At 37.6% G+C, this 21,768-nt stretch overlaps 1 protein-coding gene and 1 pseudogene across 1 annotated transcript; one reads left to right on the top strand and one right to left on the bottom strand.

The window, feature by feature from the left end:
* The first annotated feature begins 412 nt into the window (after positions 1–412).
* LOC109702837 (olfactory receptor 4X2-like) lies at positions 413–1,393 on the top strand. The gene has a single exon (XM_074044647.1). The coding sequence runs from the start codon at positions 413–415 to the stop codon at positions 1,391–1,393; it is 981 nt and encodes a 326-aa protein (XP_073900748.1).
* An 18,467-nt stretch (positions 1,394–19,860) lies between these two features.
* LOC141411835 (olfactory receptor 4B13-like) lies at positions 19,861–20,959 on the bottom strand (annotated as a pseudogene).
* Positions 20,960–21,768: the final 809 nt, after the last annotated feature.

Below are 21,768 nucleotides of genomic sequence, written 5' to 3'. Positions count from 1 at the left end.
CCACATTTTCCAAGGACTTACCAACTATTTAATAGATATTTCCCCTCTCGTGAGTTTCCTACTTCTACGTACAAAATGATTTACTTTCCAGTTGATGACCATTCTTCATAAATCCCCATTGGCTACAGCATAAAGCCCAAAGTGTATAATTGTCTTTCATGAGCTGATAGTAGTCTCTTTCTACAGATTTCTCCCCTCTATCCCAGCCTCCCACAATGCTTTTGCACTTACTCTCTGCCTTCTTCTGTGTTCTTCCCTCTATACATTACTCCTACTCATCCTGCAATATCTACCTCACAAGAATCTCAGATATGCATGTTTTTTATTTAATTTGCCTGCTTTATGAAAAAAACTTTGTTTTGTATCATTTCAGAACATATTACCAAAATCATTGACTCTTTATGGTGACCTCATGGCTTATTTACACAATGTGACTGAGTTCATTTTTCTAGGACTTTCGCCCAACCAGAAGTTGCAGAAAATTTGCTTTGTGATATTTCTGCTCTTGTACACAGCAATTATACTGGGGAATTTCCTCATTGTTCTCACTGTCATGATCAGCAGAAGTCTTGGATCCCCCATGTACTTCTTCCTCAGTTACCTGTCCTTCGTGGAGATCTGCTACTCCTCCACTACAGCTCCCAAACTCATCTCAGACCTGCTGGCTGAAAGGAAATCCATATCCCTGTGGGGATGCATCACACAGATTTTCTTCCTCCATTTCTTTGGTGGCATTGAGATGTTCCTGCTCACAGTGATGGCCTATGACCGCTATGTAGCCATCTGCAAGCCCCTGCACTACACAAGCATCATGAACCGGCAGGTGTGTGCTGTCCTCCTGGGAACAGCATGGACAGGAGGCTTTGTGCATTCCCTTGCCCAAATCCTTCTCATTTTCCATTTGCCCTTCTGTGGCCCCAATGTCATCAACCACTATTTCTGTGATGTACTTCCTCTGCTTAAACTTGCCTGCTCAGATACCTTCCTCATTGGTCTGCTGATCGTTGCCAATGGAGGAACTCTGTCTGTTATCAGTTTTGTAGTTCTCTTAGCATCCTATGTGGTCATTTTGCTCCACCTGAGGACTCGGAGCTCTCAGGGGCGATGCAAAGCCCTCTCCACATGTGGGTCCCACGTTTCTGTTGTTATATTATTCTATGCACCCTGCGTCTTCATCTATCTGAGGCCTTCTTCCACTACGTCTATTGACAAGATGGTGGCCCTGTTCTACACAGTGATAACTCCACTCCTCAACCCTGTCATCTACTCCCTGAGAAATGCTGAAGTGAAGAAGGCCATGAAGGTTCTATGGATCAAGACAATGAAACTGGTTAGGAATAGAGGTTGGGTGTGGGTTTTCATCCTTAGATGTGAAATGTTGAGTCCAAACTGAAGGGGCACAGTGTTTGAAAGGAAAGTTCATAGGATTTATTAACTTTAGAGTTATTCTATTTGGTATCCATCTTTAAATTTTTTATCTTAAACTCTTGTAAAATATTTCTTCTTATGTATGTACTATAACATACATTGCCATTTTAGATTGTTTCTAATTTCAAGTCCTGTAAACAGCACTGTGGTAAATACCCACAGTGAAATAGGTAACTATATTTGTCATTTTCTTTTAGACTCACTTACTACAGTGAATTTACCTTGTTAAAGATTATGAAGTACATTGATAAATTGAATCCCAGACCTTGTGAACATTCACTTAACAGGGTCAAATACTGTGATTAAATACATTTTTTATGAGAAATAATGTTTTAAATTGTTCCAAAGTATTTCCCAGCAAAATATTTATTTCCTACAAAAGGTAAATGTAACTTTGTGACCCTCTTATAAAATTGCCTGAAGTGAATGTCACAAGGAATGAAATAAATGATACAGTAAGCCTCCTGATTTATGCACTAGAGAGGCACACAACATTACATCATTACTGTGGTGTTCCTATAAAAACATATAACCCAAATCTGATCATGCAAAAGCATAAGGGAAACCTAAGTTGAACAACATTCTGCAAAATTACTTTCACTCTTCAAAAGGGTGATGGCAAAGAAAGACTGAAGAATTATTCTACATTGACAACTCATGACAACTGAATGAAACATGGGATCCTGTATTGGGTCCTCTATTAGATAAAGGACATTACTGGGAGGGGGAACTGTATAAGTAACATAATAAATTTATATAAATGTTGATTCATTATTTTGATAATCATACTGTATTTGTCTCAGAGAACATCCTTGGGTTGAGGAATTACTCTTTGATGCCTTCAAAGATAAATGGTCATCATGTTGGCAACTTTGAAACATTTCAGAAAAATTATCATTTCTATTGTATATATTTAAGGTTTACATCATAGTAATTTGACATACAAGGTGAAATTATTAGTGCAGGGAAGCAAACTAACATATCCATCAGCTTCCATAGTTAGCTTTTTTGTAATAAGAGTGCCTGGAATTCAATCTCATAGCAAATTTGCAGTATGCAGTATAATATTTTAATTATAGTTCTCAGGCTATACATTAGATCTCTCGACTTACTCAGGCTATGTGATCCATTTGTTTCCTTTAGCCTACTTATATTTCTATTGCATGAGAAAAATTCTATCTATACTTTTGTCTTCATGTCCATTTACTTATTAAGAGAATGAAAATATGGCAAAATACTCTTACTTGGGGAATTTTCATTAAGGGAAAACAGGAATTATTGTTTGTACTTTTGCAAGTTGGTATGTCAACTTATTTTACAATTAAAAGTTAGAGATAGGGAATTGGTGAAGTGGCTCAAGGGTTAGAGTGCTTGCCTAGCACATCATGCCTAGCATGAAGCCCTGAGTTCAAGCCTAAGCATCACCAAAAAAGAAAAAAAGTAAGAAATTTTTCCAAATTAAACTGATATTTTATTGTTGCTTAATTTGCATTTCTCTGATTTTTGTGAGAATGGGTGGTTTTTTTTTTCAATTGATTTTGAGTCTTATTTAAAATTTTTTCATCCAGGTATGGTGGTACATTCTTGTAATCCCAGAACTCAGGAGGTACAGCAGGAAGAGCACAAGTTTGAGGCCATCCTGGGCTACATAGTGAGACCCTATCTCAAAACAGCAAAAACTTTTTTTTTTCATTTGATCCCTGGCACCACAAAAAAGTGCAGTTAAATATTTTCAATGTTTGAAAGCTTTACATTTCTATATTGCAAAATTGTCTGTTTTTCTATTTTTTTTTCCATTGCTTTTTGTGTTTAAATTATTTTACACCATTGGTTAAATACACATTTTCCTTGAAAAATTAATTGAATCTTCAATTTAATTTGTGCAAAAGTAATATATCCAAAGATTTAAGAGATAAAATATAAAGGTAGACAACTGAAATGTTTTATTTTATTTTTCCATTCCTTCTTTGTCTTCCCCCTTTTACATTTCTTGACTTCCTATATTTCTTTCAGAAATTAATGTGTAATTAATCCCAAACTTTTACAAACAGTACTTTTTCCAGACAAATAAAAGCTGGAGGATGTATCCCGACCAGACCTATCTTACAAGAAATGCTAAAAGATGTTCTTCGAACTGAAAAAGACAGTTATGAGTGAAAAGAAAATATAGGAAAGTGTAACACTCACTGCCAAAAGTAATTATACAGACAAATTCAGAATGATCAAATATTGTAAACGGGGTGAATAAACCATTTATATCTTAAGTGTGAAAACAAAAAGTAAAATAATTTTTAAAATAACAACTGTGCCATACATGGTGGCACACAACTGTAATCCTCAATAGTGTAATTAATGAGAGTGTAAGGTCGGAGGATCATGAGTGTGAGGTCAGTCTCGATACACAGTAAGACTCTGCCTTCAAAATCATAATGATGATAAAGTAAGTAGTTTAATATGTTATTTGTGGACAATAGACAATATAATAAGATATAAAATGGATTTTGATACTGAAATGTCCCCCGAGAAAGGTTCACATGTTAAGGACTTAGACGAGAGATGATGGGCTTTTGGGAAGTGATTGGATCATGAGGGTTCTAACCTCATCAGTGGATTCATCCATTGATAGATTCACAACTTGACAGCATTATTGGAAGATGACGGAACTTAAGGTGGGGCCTACTTGGAGGAAGTAGGTCTCTGAGGTCATGCCCTGGAAGGGTTTATCTTATCCCTGGCCCTTGTCTCTGCCTCTCCCACTCCTTCTCAGCTGCCATGAGGCAAGCACTCTGCTGCATAACCCCCCGCCCATCCTAATGTTCCACCTCACCTCAGGCCTAAAGCAATGACGCTAACTGACATGGAATAAAAGCTCTGAAACCTTGACCCAAAATAAACTTTTCCTCCTTGAAGTTGTTGGTGTCAGGTATTTTGTCATAGCAATGCAAAACTGACTGACACACGAAAGCTTTGCAAGCACAAAGCTCTGAGTTCAAACCCCAGTCCCACCAAAAAGAAAAGATGTTTTCTGTAAGCCTCGAATATAACCACAAAGCAAAAATCCATAAAGACAAGCCAAAAATAATTGGCAAAGAATGAAAACACACAACTAAATAAATCATTTAATCACAAAAGAAAACTGGAAGATAGGAAGAAAAATAAAAGAAGTATGATAAAACTATAAAACAAGTTACAAAATGGTTATATTAAGGTCTTATCTACCAATAATTACTTCAAATGCAAGTGGATTAAACCCCCCAATTAAAAGACATGGTATGACTGAATTTTAAAAAAGAAAAAAAAGACCAAACTATATGTTCCTTTTAGATATTCACTTCACTTCTAAAGACACATACAGACTGAGTGAAGGGGTGGAATAAGATGTTCTACACAAAAGGAATCCAAAAAGAAAACAGGAACAGTCATCAGATGAAATAAATTTTAAATCAAGCAGTAAAAAGAGATAATAAGAGCCATTATACAATGACAAAGACTTGAAATTAATAAGAAGAAATAACAATTCTTAATATTCTATGGCATAGTAGGATAACTATGGGTGACAAAAATTAGTGAATACCTATTTTTTTTAATTTTTATTTTATTCATATGTGCATACATTGTTTGGGTCATTTCTCCCCCTTCCCCCTCCTCCTCCCTTATCCCTGCCCTTACCATCCCTTACCCCTCGCCACCAGGTAGAAACTATTCTGCCCTTATCTCTAATTTTGTTGAAGAGAGAGTATAAGCAATAATAGGAAGGACCAAGGGTTTTTGCTGGTTGAGATAAGGATAGCTATACAGGGAGTTGACATGCATTGATTTCATATACATGTGTGTTACCTTCTAAGTTAATTCGTCTTGAACTAACCTTTTCTCTAGTCCCTGGTCCCCTTCTCCTATGGCCTCAGTTGCTTTAAAGTATCTGCTTTAGTTTCTCTGCATTGAGGGCAACAAATGCTATCTAGTTTTTTGGGTGTCTTACCTTCCTTGTGTGTTCTCGCTTTATCATGATCAAAGTCCAATCCCCTTGTGTTCACCCTTGATCTAATGTCCTTATATGAGGGAGAACATACGATTTTTGGTATTTTGGGCCAGGCTAACCTCACCTGTGAATGATAACATTTCGTTCTTCTTCGTGGCTGCATAAAATTCCATTGTGTATAAATACCACATTTTTTTAATCCATTCGTCAGTAGTGGGGCATCTTGGCTGTTTCCATAACTTGGCTATTGTGAATAGTGCTGCAATAAACATGGGCATGCAGGTGTCACATTCTTTTTTTTTTTTTTTTCATTTTTCTTTTATTATTCATATGTGCATACAAGGCTTGGTTCATTTCTCCCCCCTGCCCCCACCCCCTCCCTTACCACCCACTCCACCCCCTCCCGCTCCCCCCCCTCAATACCCAGCAGAAACTATTTTGCCCTTATCTCTAATTTTGTTGTAGAGAGAGTATAAGCAATAATAGGAAGGATCAAGGGGTTTTGCTGGTTGAGATAAGGATAGCTATACAGGGCATTGACTCACATTGATTTCCTGTGCGTGGGTGTTACCTTCTAGGTTAATTCTTTTTGATCTAACCTTTTCTCTAGTTCCTGTTCCCCTTTTCCTATTGGCCTCAGTTGCTTTAAGGTATCTGCTTTAGTTTCTCTGCATTAAGGGCATCAAATGCTAGCTAGTTTTTTAGGTGTCTTACCTATCCTCACCCCTCTCTTGTGTGCTCTCGCTTTTATCATGTGCTCATAGTCCAATCCCTTTGTTGTGTTTGCCCTTGATCTAATGTCCACATATGAGGGAGAACATACGATTTTTGGTCTTTTGGGCCAGGCTAACCTCACTCAGAATGATGTTCTCCAATTCCATCCATTTACCAGCGAATGATAACATTTCGTTCTTCTTCATGGCTGCATAAAATTCCATTGTGTATAGATACCACATTTTCTTAATCCATTCGTCAGTGCTGGGGCATCTTGGCTGTTTCCATAACTTGGCTATTGTGAATAGTGCCGCAATAAACATGGATGTGCAGGTGCCTCTGGAGTAACAGTCTTTTGGGTATATCCCCAAGAGTGGTATTGCTGGATCAAATGGTAGATCGATGTCCAGCTTTTTAAGTAGCCTCCACATTTTTTTCCAGAGTGGTTGTACTAGTCTACATTCCCACCAACAGTGTAAGAGGGTTCCTTTTTCCCCGCATCCTCGCCAACACCTGTTGTTGGTGGTGTTGCTGATGATGGCTATTCTAACAGGGGTGAGGTGGAATCTTAATGTGGTTTTAATTTGCATTTCCTTTGTTGCTAGAGATGTTGAGCATTTTTTCATGTGTTTTTTGGCCATTTGAATTTCTTCTTTTGAGAAAGTTCTGTTTGGTTCACATGCCCATTTCTTTATTGGTTCATTAGTTTTGGGAGAATTTAGTTTTTTAAGTTCCCTGTATATTCTGGTTATCAGTCCTTTGTCTGATGTATAATTGGCAAATATTTTCTCCCACTCTGTGGGTGTTCTCTTCAGTTTAGAGACCATTTCTTTTGATGAACAGAAGCTTTTTAGTTTTATGAGGTCCCATTTATCTATGCTATCTCTTAGTTGCTGTGCTGCTGGGGTTTCATTGAGAAAGTTCTTACCTATACCTACTAACTCCAGAGTATTTCCTACTCTTTCTTGTATCAACTTTAGAGTTTGGGGTCTGGTATTAAGATCCTTGATCCATTTTGAGTTAATCTTGGTATAGGGTGATATACATGGATCTAGTTTCAGTTTTTTGCAGACTGCTAACCAGTTTTCCCAGCAGTTTTTGTTGAAGAGGCTGCTATTTCTCCATCGTATATTTTTAGCTCCTTTGTCAAAGATAAGTTGCTCATAGTTGTGTGGCTTCATATCTGGATCCTCTATTCTGTTCCACTAGTCTTCATGTCTGTTTTTGTGCCAGTACCATGCTGTTTTTCTTGTTATTGCTTTGTAATATAGTTTGAAGTCAGGTATTGTGATACCTCCTGCATTGTTCTTTTGACTGAGTATTGCCTTGGCTATTCGTGGCCTCTTGTGTTTCCAAATAAATTTAACAGTAGATTTTTCAATCTCTTTAATGAATGTCATTGGAATTTTCATGGGAATTGCATTAAACATGTAGATTACTTTGGGGAGTATCGACATTTTTACTATGTTGATTCTACCAATCCATGAGCATGGGAGATCTCTCCACTTTCTATAGTCTTCCTCAATCTCTTTCTTCAGAAGTGTATAGTTTTCCTTGTAGAGGTCTTTCACATCTTTTGTTAGGTTTACACCTAGGTATTTGATTTTGTTTGAGGCTATTGTAAATGGAATTGTTTTCATACATTCTTTTTCCGTTTGCTCATTGTTAGTGTATAGAAATGCTAATGAGTTTTCTATGTTGATTTTATATCCTGCTACCTTGCTATAGCTATTGATGATGTCTAGAAGCTTCTGAGTAGAGTTTTTTGGGTCTTTAAGGTATAGGATCATGTCGTCTGCAAATAGGGATATTTTGACAGTTTCTTTACCTATTTGTATTCCTTTTATTCCTTCTTCTTGCCTAATTGCTCTGGATAGGAATTCCAGTACTATGTTGAATAGGAGTGGAGATAGTGGGCATCCTTGTCTGGTTCCTGATTTTAGAGAGAATGGTTTTAATTTTTCTCCGTTAAGTATAATGCTGGCTGTAGGTTTGTCATATATAGCTTTTATAATGTTGAGGAACTTTCCTTCTATTCCTAGTTTTCTTAGAGCTTTTATCATGAAATGATGTTGGATCTTATCAAAGGCTTTTTCTGCATCTATTGAGATGATCAAGTGGTTTTTGTCTTTGCTTCTGTTAATGTGGTTTATTACGTTTATTGATTTTTGTATGTTGAACCACACCTGCATCCCTGGGATGAAGCCTACCTGGTCGTGGTGAATAATCTTTTTGATGTGTTGCTGAATTCGATTTGCCATTATTTTGTTGAGGATTTTTGCATCAATGTTCATTAAGGAGATTGGCCTATAGTTCTCCTTTTTGGAGGTGTCTTTGCCTGGTTTGGGGATAAGTGTAATACTGGCTTCATAAAATGTGTTTGGCAGTTTTCCTTCCCTTTCTATTTCATGGAACAGTTTAAGGAGGGTTGGTATCAGTTCTTCTTTAAAGGTCTGATAGAATTCAGCAGAGAATCCATCAGGTCCTGGACTTTTCTTTTTGGGGAGACTCTTGATTGCTGCTTCAATTTCATTTTGTGTTATAGGTCTATTCAGGTGATTAATTTCCTCTTGGTTCAGTTTTGGATGATCATATGTATCTAGAAATCTGTCCATTTCTTTTAGATTTTCAAATTTATTTGAATATAGGTTCTCAAAGTAGTCTCTGATGATTTCCTGGACTTCCATGGTGTTTGTTGTTATCTCCCCTTTTGCATTCCTAATTCTACTAATTTGGGTTTTTTCTCTCCTCATTTTAGTCAGGTTTTCCAGGGGTCTATCGATCTTGTTTATTTTTTCAAAGAACCAACTTTTTGTTTCATTAATTCTTTGTATGGTTTTTTTGGTTTCTATTTCGTTGATTTCAGCTCTTATTTTTATTATTTCTCTCCTTCTATTTGTTTTGGGATTTGCTTGTTCTTGTTTTTCTAGGAGTTTGAGATGTATCATTAGGTCATTGATTTGGGAATCTTTCAATCTTTTTAATATATGCACTCATGGCTATAAACTTTCCTCTCAAGACTGCCTTAGCTGTGTCCCATAGGTTCCGGTAGGTTGTGTTTTCATTTTCATTGACTTCTAGGAACTTTTTAATTTCCTCTTTTATTGCATCGATGATCCATTCTTCATTAAGTAATGAGTTATTTAGTTTCCAGCTGTTTGCATGTTTTTTGTCTTTACTTTTGTTGTTGAGTTCTACTTTTACTGCATTGTGGTCAGATAGTATGCACGGTATTATTTCTATTTTCTTATATTTGCTGAGGCTTGCTTTGTGCCCTAGGATATGATCTATTTTGGAGAAGGTTCCATGGGCTGCTGAGAAGAATGTATATTGTGTAGAGGTTGGATGAAATGTTCTGTACACATCTACTAGGTCCACTTGATCTGTTGCATATTTTAGATCTTGGATTTCTTTATTGAGTTTTTGTTTGGATGACCTATCTATTGATGATAATGGGGTGTTAAAGTCTCCCACAACCACTGTGTTGGCGTTTATATATGCTTTTAGGTCTTTCAGGGTATGTTTGATGAAATTGGGTGCGTTGACATTGGGTGCGTACAGATTGATGATTATTATTTCCTTTTGGTCTATTTCCCCTTTTATTAGTATGGAATGTCCTTCTTTATCTCGTTTGATCAATGTAGGTTTGAAGTCTACTTTGTCAGAGATAAGTATTGCTACTCCTGCTTGTTTTCGGGGGCCATTGGCTTGGTAAATCTTCTTCCAGCCTTTCATCCTAAGCATATGCTTATTTCGGTCGGTGAGATGAGTCTCCTGTAAGCAACAAATTATTGGATCTTCTTTTTTAATCCATTTTGTCAAATGGTGTCTTTTGATGGGTGAATTAAGTCCATTAACATTAAGTGTTAGTACTGATAGGTATGTGGTGATTCCTGCCATTTAGTTATCTTAGTTGTTTGAAGGTTTGATTGTGTGTACCTAACTTGATGTTACTCTCTACTGGTTTGCTTTTTCTTATCCTGTGGTTTGGTGCTGCCTGCCTTTTCATGGTTAAGTTGGGTGTCACTTTCTGTGTGCAGGATCCCTTGCAGAATCTTTTGTAATGGTGGCTTTGTGGTCACATATTGTTTTAGTTTCTGCTTATCATGGAAGACTTTTATTGCTCCATCTATTTTGAATGATAGCTTTGATGGGTAGAGTATCCTGGGGTTGAAGTTATTTTCATTCAGTGCCCGGAAGATCTCACCCCACGCTCTTCTTGCTTTTAATGTTTCTGTTGAGAAGTCTGCTGTGATTTTGATGGGTTTACCTTTGTATGTTACTTGTTTTTTCTCTCTTACAGCCTTCAATATTCTTTCCCTAGTTTCTGAACTTGTTGTTTTAATGATGATATGTCATGGAGTAGTTCTATTTTGATCTGGTCTGTTTGGTGTCCTGGAGGCCTCTTGCATTTGTATGGGAATATCTTTCTCTAGATTTGGGAAATTTTCCGTTATTATTTTGTTGAATATATTACGCATTCCCTTCGCTTGCACCTCTTCTCCTTCTTCGATGCCCATGATTCTCAAGTTTGGTCTTTTGATGGAGTCAGTGAGTTCTTGCATTTTCTTTTCACAGGTCTTGAGTTGTTTAATTAATAGTTCTTCGGTTTTTCCTTTAATTACCATTTCATCTTCAAGTTCTGAGATTCTGTCTTCTGTTTGTTCTATTCTGCTGGATTGGCCTTCCATTTTGTTTTGCAGTTCTGTTTCGTTCTTTTTTCTGAGGTTTTCCATATCCTGGCTGTTTTCTTCTTTATTGTTGTCTATTTTTGTCCTGAGTTCATTTATCCATTTATTCATTGTGTTCTCTGTTTCACTTTGGTGTTTATACAGTGCTTCTATGGTTTCCTTTATTTCTTCTTTTGCTTTTTCAAATTCTCTATTTTTATTGTCTTGGAATTTCTTGAGTGTCTCCTGTACATTTTGGTTGACCCTATCCAGTATCATCTCTATAAAATTCTCATTGAGTACTTGTAGTATGTCTTCTTTTAAATTATTCTTGTGGGCTTCATTGGGTCCTTTGGCATAGTTTATCTTCATTTTGTTGGAGTCTGGATCTGAGTTTCTGTTCTCTTCATTCCCCTCTGGTTCCTGTACTAATTTTTTGCTGTGGGGAAACTGGTTTCCTTGTTTTTTCTGTCTTCCTGTCATTGTCCTTGGTGTTGTTACTGTCCCTGTACTGTGTGTAATTAAGTATTTTCTAGCTTGTAATAATAACAATGGTAATATTGAGAATGGAAGAGTGAGCTGAGATGGAAAGCAAGAAGTTAAAGAAAAGGGGAAAACAAATATACAGACAGGAGGCAGAAAGCAGAACAAGGTATCAGACAAGAGAGTTTCAAAGGTATAAACAGGGAGTGTTAGTGTACTAATCGACAGTAAGCTGAACAGACAATAGAGAGACAGAGAGAGGATTGAAAATCAAAGATAAAAAAAATAAAAAATAAGTATATGAAAGTAATATCTATATATAAAAATGAATTAAAATAAAATGGAAAATAGAAAATTAAAAAAAAAAAAAAACCAAAAAACTTCCAAGTTTATATGCAATGCAATTTCAGTCTTAATAATTTGGATGTCTGTCTCAATCTCCAATCCTGGAGTTGGTGCCTCAGATGTTGTTCTGTAGTTGTCTCATCAAAGGGGATGCATAAAGTAGAACAAAACTACACTCACACACACACAGAAGAAAAAAAAAAAAAAAAGCCCCACCAAGTGTCCCCAGTTCAAATGCAATACAGTTTCAGTAAGCTTTTCGGCTTGCAGGTGTAATTCGGTTGTTCTCTCATCAAAGGTAGGGAGACAAAGAAAAAAAAGCATCTGGAGGCAGTTCTGAGAGTGGTATCTGCAACTGTGGCTTGCCTGCCTGCTGCTCTCAGCCTGTAGCTAGCGGGGTTATTTATGCAGATCTCTGGGGTGAGCTAGCACTCACCTGGTCCCACAGGCTTTGTTTACTCAGAGTTCTCCTGTGCGGGGGCCTCTGCTGCAGGCTTTCCCCTTTCCAAGCACTGGGAAAGGTGACACTGCCCCGCGTTGTCAGGCCTGCGTGTTTATTTACAGTTCACGTGGGAAGTGGGTCTTCCCTCCTCTCACAAGCGTCCCTGCTCCCCGCTCCCGCCAGAGCCTCTCCGGCCTGCCCGGCTTGTTTATTTACAGTCCCAGGAAGGATTCCCTTCCCCCAATCTTCAGCGCTCAGGGCGCCCCACCCTCTTTCCAGCGTGTCTTAACTGTTCTTATTGCTTAGTACTCAGTTTCTCTTTTTTTCCTGGGTGGAGGTCAGTCTGTCCAGGGGGCTATGCTGCTCTGGCCCAGGCTTGTCTGTGGGGCTACCGCGGTACCGCGAAGCTCACCTGGTCCGCGTCTTCCCAAGCCATATGGGCGCCGGCCACTGGCGGCCCCGGGGGCCCTCCTCAGTTCTCCGTTTAACGTGAAGTGGAGATTCTCTGCGCCGGCTGAGTTCCAGAGAATGTGACTTAAGTATTTAATTTCTTGAATTATTGGTTGGCCAAGTCTCTGAAGGGCACAGTCCAGGAGAAAAAGTCTATCAGAGCAGAGACTCAGCAGTGGAGACAGCACAGGACCCCGGGCTGTGGTGTGGAGAGCCCTGCAATTTTATGAGACTTATTTCCAGGAGCTCTGGCAGTACTTACTGTAAATATCTGAGAAACTTGTCCTCACCGTCTAGCAGAAGGAAGGGAAAAAAAGCATTTTGGAATACACCAGCAGCTGCTGCTTCTCTTCTTAATCGGTGTCACATTCTTTTGGGTATATCACCAAGAGTGGTATTGCTGGATCATATGGTAGATCAATGTTTAGATTTTTAAGTAGCCTCCAAATTTTTTTCCAGAGTGGTTGTACTAGTTTACATTCCCACCAGCAGTGTAAGAGGGTTCCATTTTCCCTGCATCCTCAGCAACACCTGTTGTTAGTGGTGTTCCTAATGATGGCTATTCTAACAGGGGTGATATGGAATCTTAGTGTGGTTATAATTTGCATTTCCTTTATTGCTAGGGATGGTGAACATTTTTCATGTGTTTTTTGGCCATTTGAATTTCTTCTTTTGAGAAAGTTCTGTTCAGGTCACTAGCCTATTTCTTTATTGGCTCATTAATTTGGGGAGAATTTAGTTTTTTAAGTTCCCTATATATTCTGGTTATCAGTCCTTTGTCTGATGTGTAGCTGGCAAATATTATCTCCCACTCTGTGGGTGTTCTCTTCAGTTTAGAGACCATTTCTTTTGTTGAGCAGAAGCTTTTTAGTTTTATGAAGTCCCATTTATCTATGGTATCTCTTAGTTGCTGAGCTGCTGGGGTTCCATTGAGAAAGTTCTTGCCTATACCTATTAATTCCAGAGTATTTCCTACTCTTTCCTGTACCAACTTTAGAGTTTGGGGTCTGATATTAAGATCCTTGATCCATTTTGAGTTAATACTGGTATAAGGTGAATAACATGGATCTAGTTTCACTTTTTTGCAGACTGCTAACCAGTTTTCCCAGCAGTTTTTGTTGAAGAGGCTGCTATTTCTCCATCGTATATTTTTAGCTCCTTTGTCAAAGACAAACTGATTATAGTTGTGTGGCTTCATATTCGGGTACTCTATTCTGTTCCACTGGTCTTCATGTCTGGTTTTGTGCCAGTACCATGCTGTTTTTTATTGTTATTGCTTTGTAATATAGTTTGAAGTCGGGTATCATGATACCTCCAGCATTGTTCTTTTGACTGAGTATTGCCTTGGCTATTCATGGCCTCTTGTGTTTCCATATAAATTTAATGGTAGATTTATTAGTCTCTTTGATGATTGTCATTGGGATTTTGATGGGAATTGCATTAAATATGTAGATTGCTTGTGGGAGTATAGACATTTTTACGATGTTGATTGTAGCAATCAACATGAGCATGGGAGATCTCTCCACTTTCTATAGTCTTCCTCAATTTCTTTCTTCAGAAATGTATAGTTTTCCTTGTAGAGGTCGTTCATATCCTTTGTTAAGTTTACACCTAGGTATTTGATTTTTTATTTTTTGAGGCTATTGTAAATGGAATTATTTTCATATATTCTTTCTCAGTTTGTTCATTATTAGTGTATAGAAATGCTAATGATTTTTCTATGTTGATTTTATATCCTGCTACCTTGCTATAGCTATTGATGGTGTCTAGAAGCTTTTGAGTAGAGTTTTTTGGGTCTTTAAGGTATAGGATCATGTCATCTGCACATAGGGATATTTTGACAGTTTCTTTACCTATTTGTATTCCTTTTATTCCTTCTTCTTGCCTAATTGCTCTAAGAATTCCAGTACTATGTTGAATAGGAGTGGAGATAGTGGGCATCCTTGTCTAATTCCTGATTTTAGAGGGAATGGTTTTAATTTTTCTCCATTAAGTAAAATGCTGGCTGTAGGTTTGTCATATATAGCTTTTATGATGTTGAGGTACTTTCCTTCTATTCCTAGTTTTCTTAGAGCTTTTATCATGAAATGGTGTTGGATCTTATCAAAGGCTTTTTCTGCATCTATTGAGATGATCAAGTGGTTTTTGTCTTTGCTTCTGTTAATGTGGTTTATTACGTTCATTGATTTTTATACGTTGAACCACACCTGCATTCCTGGGATGAAGCCTACTTAGTCGTAGTGAATGATCTTTTTGATGTGTTGTTGAATTCGGTTTGCCATTATTTTATTGAGGATTTTTGCATCAATGTTCATTAAGGAGATTGGCCTATAGTTCTCCTTTTTGGAGGTATCTTTGCCTGCTTTTGGGATAAGTTTAATTAATACTGGCTTCATAAAATGTGTTAGGCAGTTTTCCTTCCCTTTCTATTTCGTGGAACAGTTTAAGGAAGGTTGGTATCAGTTCTTCTTTAAAGGTCTGATAGAATTCAGCAGAGAATCCATCAGGTCCTGGACTTTTCTTTTTGGGGAGACTCTTGATTGCTCCTTCAATTTCATTTTGTGTTATAGGTCTATTCAGGTGATTAATTTCCTCTTGGTTCAGTTTTGGATGATCATATGTATCTAGAAGTCTGTCCATTACTTTAAGATTTTCGAGTTTATTTGAATATAGGTTCTCAAAGTAGTCTCTGATGATTTCCTGGACTTCCATGGTGTTTGTTGTTATCTCCCTTTTTGCATTCTTGATTCTGCTAATTTCAGCTTTTTCTCTCCTCATTTTAGTCAGGTTTGTCAGGGGTCTGTTGATCTTGTTTATTTTTTCAAAGAACCAACTTTTTGTTTCATTAATTTTTATATGGTTTTTTTGGTTTCTATTTCATTGATTTCAGCTCCTATTTTTATTATTTCTCTCCTTCTATTTGTTTTGGGATTTGCTTGTTCTTGTTTTTCTAGGAGTTTGAGATGCATCGTTCAGTCATTGATTTGGGATCTTTCAGTCTGTTTAATATACGCACTCATGGCTATAAACTTTCCTCTCAGCATTGCCTTTGCTGTGCCCCATAGGTTCTGGTAAGTTGTGTTTTCATTTTCATTGACTTCCAGGAACTTTTTGATTTCCTCTTTTATTTCAACAATGACCCATTGTTCATTAAGTTATTGTTCATTAAGTTATTCAGTTTCCAGCTGTTTGCATGTTTTTTGTCTTTACTTTTGTTGTTGAGTTCTAGTTTTATTGCATTGTGATCAGATAGTATGCACGGTATAATTTCTATTTTCTTATATTTGCTGAGGCTCGCTTTGTGCCCTAGGATATGATCTATTTCTGTGAGCTGCTGAGAAGAGTGTATATTGTGTAGAAGTTGGATGAAATGTTCTGTGGACATCAACTAGGTCCATTTTATCTATGGTATATTTTAAATCTAGGATTTCTTTATTGATTTTTTGTTTGGATGACCTATCTATTGATGATAATGGGGTGTTAAAGTCTCCCACAACCACTGTGTTGGAGTTAATATATGCTTTTAGGTCCTTCAGGGTATGTTTGATGAAATTGGGTGCGTTGACATTGGGTGCATATAGGTTGATAATTGTTATTTCATTTTGGTCTATTTCCCATTTTATTAGTATGGAATGTCCTTCTTTATCTCATTTGATCAATGTAGGTTTGAAATCTACTTTGTCAGAGGTAAGCATTGCTACTCCTGCCTGTTTTGGGGGGCCATTAGCTTGATAAATCTTCTTCCACCCTTTTATCCTAAGCCTATGCTTATTTCTTTCAGTGAGATGGGTCTCCTGTAAGCAACAAATTGTTGGATCTTCCTTTTTAATCCATTTCGTCAAGCAGTGCCTTTTGATGGGTGAATTAAGTCCATTAACATTAAGTGTTAGTACTGATAGGTATGTGGTGATTCCTGTCATTTAGTTGTCTTAGTTGTTTGAAGGTTTGATTGTGTGTACCTAAATTGAGGTTACTCTCTACTTTCTTGCTTTTTCTGTTCCTGTGGTTTGGTGCTGTCTGTCCTTTCATGGTTATGTTGGGTTTCACTTTCTGTGTGCAGAATCCCTTGAAGAATCTTCTGTAGTGGTAGCTTTGTGGTCACATATTGTTTCAGTTTCTGCTTATCATGGAAGACTTTCATTGCTCCATCTATTTTGAATGATAGTTTTGCTGGGTAGAGTATCCTGGGGTGGAAGTTATTTTCATTCAGTGCCCGGAAGATCTCACGCCATGCTCTTCTTGCTTTTAATGTTTCTGTTGAGAAGTCTGCTGTGATTTTGATGGGTTTACCTTTGTATGTTATTTGTTTTTTCTCTCTTACAGCCTTCAATATTCTTTCCCTAGTCTCTGTATTTGTTGTTTTAATGATAATATGCTGTGGAGTAGTTCTAGTTTGGTCTGGTCTGTTTGGTGTTCTGGAGGCCTCTTGCGTCTGTATGGGCATAGATTTTTCAAGATTTGGGAAATTTTCTGTAATTATTTTGTTGAATATATTATGCATTCCCTTTGCTTGCACCTCTTCTCCTTCTTCAATGCCTGTGATTCTCAGGTTTGGTCTTTTGATGGAGTCATTGAGTTCTTGCATTTTCTTTTCACTGGTCTTGAGTTGTTGAATTAATAGTTCTTCTGTTTTTCCTTTAATTACCATTTCATCTTTGAGTTCTGAGATTCTGTCTTCTGCTTGTTCTATTCTGCTGGATTGGTTTCTGTTTTGTTTTGCAATTCTGTTTCGTTCTTTTTTCTGATGTTTTCCATATCCTGAGTCCCTTCCTCTTTAATGTTGTCTGTTTTTGTCCTGAGTTCATTTATCTCTTTATTAATTGTGTTCTTTGTTTCACTTTGGTGTTTATACCTTGCTTCTATGGTTTCTTTTACTTCTTCTTATGCTTTCTCAAATTCTCTCTTTTTGTTGTCTTGGAATTTCTTGAGTGTTTCCTGTACATTTTGGTTGACCACATCCAGTATCATCTCTATAAAATTCTCATTGATTACTTGGAGGAGTTCATCTTTCAGATTATTCTTGTGGGCTTCATTGAGTTCTTTGGCATAGTTGATCTTCGTTTTGTTGGAGTCTGGATCTGAGCATTGGTTTCCTTCATTTCCCTCTGGTTCCTGTACTAATTTTATGCTGTGGAGAAACTAGTTTCCCTGTTTTTTCTGTCTTCCCATCATTACCCTTGGTATTGTTACTGTCCCTGTACTGTGTGCAATTAAGTATTTTCTAGCTTGTAATGATAACAATGGTGATATTTAGAATGGAAGGGTGAGAGGAGAGGGAAAGCAAAAAAGGAAAAGAAAAAGGGAAAAACAAATAAACTAACAAGTAAAAAAAAAAAAACATGTCAAAGATATATACATGGAGAGATAGTGTACTAATCAGCAGTAAGCTAAGCCAGCATTAAAGAGACAAGGAGAAGATAAAAAACTAAATAAATAAATAAATAATTTTTTTTTAAAAATCTCTAAGTTCAAATGCAATAAAGTTTCAGTCTTAATAATTTTTGTGTTAGTCCCTCAGCCTCCAATCCTGGAGATGGTGTCTCAGAAGTAGTTCTGTCATTGTCTCATCAAAAGGAAAAAAAACAAAATTAAAACACAACACAACAAAGTGTCCCAAGTCAGATGCAATACAGTTTCAGTAAGTTTTTCAGCTTGCAGGTGTAGAGAGGTTGTTGTCTCATCAAAGGAAGGGAAAAAAAAAAAGAGTCTGGAGACAGTTCTGTGAATGTCTATCTGAGGCTGTGGCTCACCTGCCCACTACTGTCAGCCAGCTGTTGCTGGAGGCTTTATTTATGCAGATCTCAGAGGTGAGCTTAACACTCACCTAGCCCCGCAGGCTTTGTTTACTTAGAGTTCTCCTGGTAATAAAACAATAAAAAAAAAGAGTTCTCCTGGGTGTGACCACTGCCGTTACAAGTTTTCCCCTTTCCAAGCACCCTAGGAGAGGTGGCGCTACACCCGCATTCTCTGGGCCAGCGTGTTTATTTATGGTTCACGTGGGAAGTGACACTTCCCCCCTATCCTGTGGAGTTTTCCTACCACCACCACTTTTCCAAGCTTTCCCACTCCTGGTTTCTGGGCGGGTGCCGCCGCTCCTGCCTTCTCTGGCCAGCTTGTTTATTTACAGTTCCGTGAGGGATTGCCCCTCCCCCCCTTCTGCACTCAGGGTGCCTCACCCTCTTTGCTATGTGTCTTTTTTATTGTAATTGTTTATTATTCAGTTTGTTTTTTTCCCTGGGTGGGGATCTGTCTGTCCAGGGGACTATGCTGATCTGGCCCAGGTTTGTTTGTGGGAATACTGCATGCTGCTTAGCTCACCTGGTGGTCTGCTTCTCCCAAGCAGGTTAGGTGCTGGTGTCTGGTGGCGTGAGAGCCCTCCTGGTTTCTCCATTTACTGTGGAGTGGAGATGCTATGTGTGGGCTGGGGGTGTGGTGGTGTTGGAGTTTACCTCTTCTTGGTGGTTTTTCCTGCAAAGTGTTCTCCAGCATCTCTCCAAGATTTTACTTTAGGAAGCACACTTTCTGCTTCCTCCCTCTAGTCTCCATCTTTGAATATTTCATAATAGATAGAGCAATGGATTTCAAATGTTCCCAACACAGAAAAATGATTAAAGCATGAGATGATAGTATAGCAATTACCCTTATCTGATCATTGTACACTTAATACTTGTATTCAAATATGAGAAAGGGAGGAAATAAAGCAAGGAAGTGATTTTTTAATTTTTTATCATATCATTGTTGTACTGAGGTTGAAGAGCGACATTTACAAAAGTGCTTACAACATATCTTAGTCAAATCACCCCCTCAATATTCTCCTTTATCTCCCCTCCCCCATTTCTTAAAATAGTTTTCACAAGTCTCATTCTTGCTATGAATACATAATATTTCCACCATATTCACCCTCCTAAAAGAAGGAAGTAAAGAAAGTGAATACAGTTGATGTATTTTCTACACAAGAGTGTATAATTTTGAACCTGTTCAAATCACCATAAGAAGGAAACTAAGGTAGAAAGGATAAAATTGTGGGAATGAACCAATTTAGTATATAATGCATATATACATAAAAAATATCATAATGAAACTCCCTGTATAGATATCCTGAATAAACAAAAATGTCATTTTTCAAAAACAAAGAGAAATGATTTTTAACCTATAATATATTAGTCAGAATATTCTCATTTACAGTATACTTGGTCAGATCCTTCCAGTTACCAAACCCATGATATCATGGTTGGATATCATGAAGCCAATAAGTTCCATAAGACTCAGTGAGAATACTGACCTCTGTCCTTGGAACATTACACCAGGATACCAAGGGGTCCTGATAACTAAAAAGAATCACAGCAGTAATAACATTAAATCCTTATAATTGTTGCTGTCATTCTTAGAAATCCCATTGAAAGCAAAACCCATTTCAAAAACTCACAGAAATCAGACATACATTTTTTATCACTTTCCACTCCTCAGTTCTTTTTGCCCCACAACTTCCCCATGACATTTTCACCTCTGCATTTCTTAGTGTGTAAATGATGGGGTTCAAGATGGGGGTGATGACTGTGTAGAACACAGCCACAAGTTTGTCTCCAGTGCAGGTAGAACAGGGTCTCATATAGATAAAGGCAGCAGGTACAAAAAAACAAGATGACAACCAAGATGTGAGAGGCACAGGTAGAGAGGGCCTTACGCCTTCCCTCAGCAGAATGTTTCCTCAAGTTGACCAGGATGACAATATAGGAGAACACCAAGATAAGGAGGGAGAAGATAGAGATTAAACCACTGTTGACCACACAATAACCCCCTCCACAAAGGTGTCAATGCAAACAAGCTTGAATAAGGGATGGAGATCACCTAAGTAATGGTCAATCACATTGGGACCACAGAAGGGGAAGGGAATAGTGATAAGTACTTGAATTATGGAGTGAAAAAACCCCTCATCCAGGACCCAGGCACCATCATATGACACAGTTGATGATTCATTATGTTCATGTAATGAAGAGGCTTGCAGATGGCCACATAGTGGTCATAGGCCATCACCACAAGCAAAAGGATCTCAGCAACTGCAAAGAAGTAGAAGAAGATCTAAGCCAGACAGCCCTTCAGAGAGATGGTTTTAATCTTGGCAAGTAAGTCAGTGATGAGTTTAGGGACAACAGTAGAGAAGTAACAGATCTCTACCAAGGACAGGTAACTGAGGAAATGTACACAGGGGGAACACAGACTCTTACTGAAGCTGAACATCACAACGATGAGGCCATTGCCTACCACTTAGGCCAGGTACACACAAAGAAACAACACAAAGCACACTCTCTGCACCTCTGAATCCTGGAAAAGGCCAGTGAAAATAAATTCAGTCACGTTATTTGTACTGACTCTAGATTCTTTTGCAGAAGAAGGATCTTCAAGAAAAGTCCTGTGGTAAAGCAAACAGTCATGACACCAAATGATCATGTTTATTTAGCACCTGCCTGTTGATAAAAACTTTTCATGAATATTTTCTGACTGGGTTGTTGGTTGATTCATTCATTCACACTGTAAATGTGTTTCATTTGGTGCTAAGGAACTCTATGCAGGACAGTTTTCAGGCAACCTCACAAAAACTCCATGATCCCCAAAATAAAAGTGAGTAAGAAAACTGAGACTCACAGAATTTGTGAATTAACTAAGTCTCCCAGAACTAGAACCAGATCACCTCAAGCTGGTTACTGTTTATAATGTGTTATTTCAAATAAACTGTACTAAAAACAATCACAATTTTCTTCATTGATAACCTTATATTAATTACTATTTCTCCCATTTCAATGTTTTCTATAAGATCTTTGGGTAGAGACTTCCTAGTGACAGGCTCATCCTGAGCCTTTTCTTTCACCATGATCACATAGAAATTCTAATCTCATTGAATCATCTCCCTTTCTAAAGAGAAGCTTTGTTGTGTTCTTTGATGAATAATACAGGTTTCTGAATCTATTAGGCCCTATAATTTTCATGCAATCTGTCAGGTTTATCAGTTTTTAGTAACATTGAGAATCTTTGATGCCTTAGATCTATATGAATAAGTGGAAGTTGTTCAGGATATATTCCCTATTGAACAACAATTAAAATGTAATCTATGAAAATTCACCCTTGCTTGTTTCTGTCTTTGCCCACTCCTAATGGCAATTTGTTGTCAGGGGGAGATGGGAATTTCTTTAAATACACTATCTGAAGGAAAGGTTTTATTAAGCATCTACAAGATACCTACATAACTCAGGCCATAGGAA

Source organism: Castor canadensis, chromosome 1 (genome assembly GCF_047511655.1).
Source record: "Castor canadensis chromosome 1, mCasCan1.hap1v2, whole genome shotgun sequence".
NCBI classification, from domain to species: domain Eukaryota; kingdom Metazoa; phylum Chordata; class Mammalia; order Rodentia; family Castoridae; genus Castor; species Castor canadensis.
Note: the sequence above shows the minus strand (reverse complement) of the source record. Positions and strands in the feature narration are given on the sequence as shown.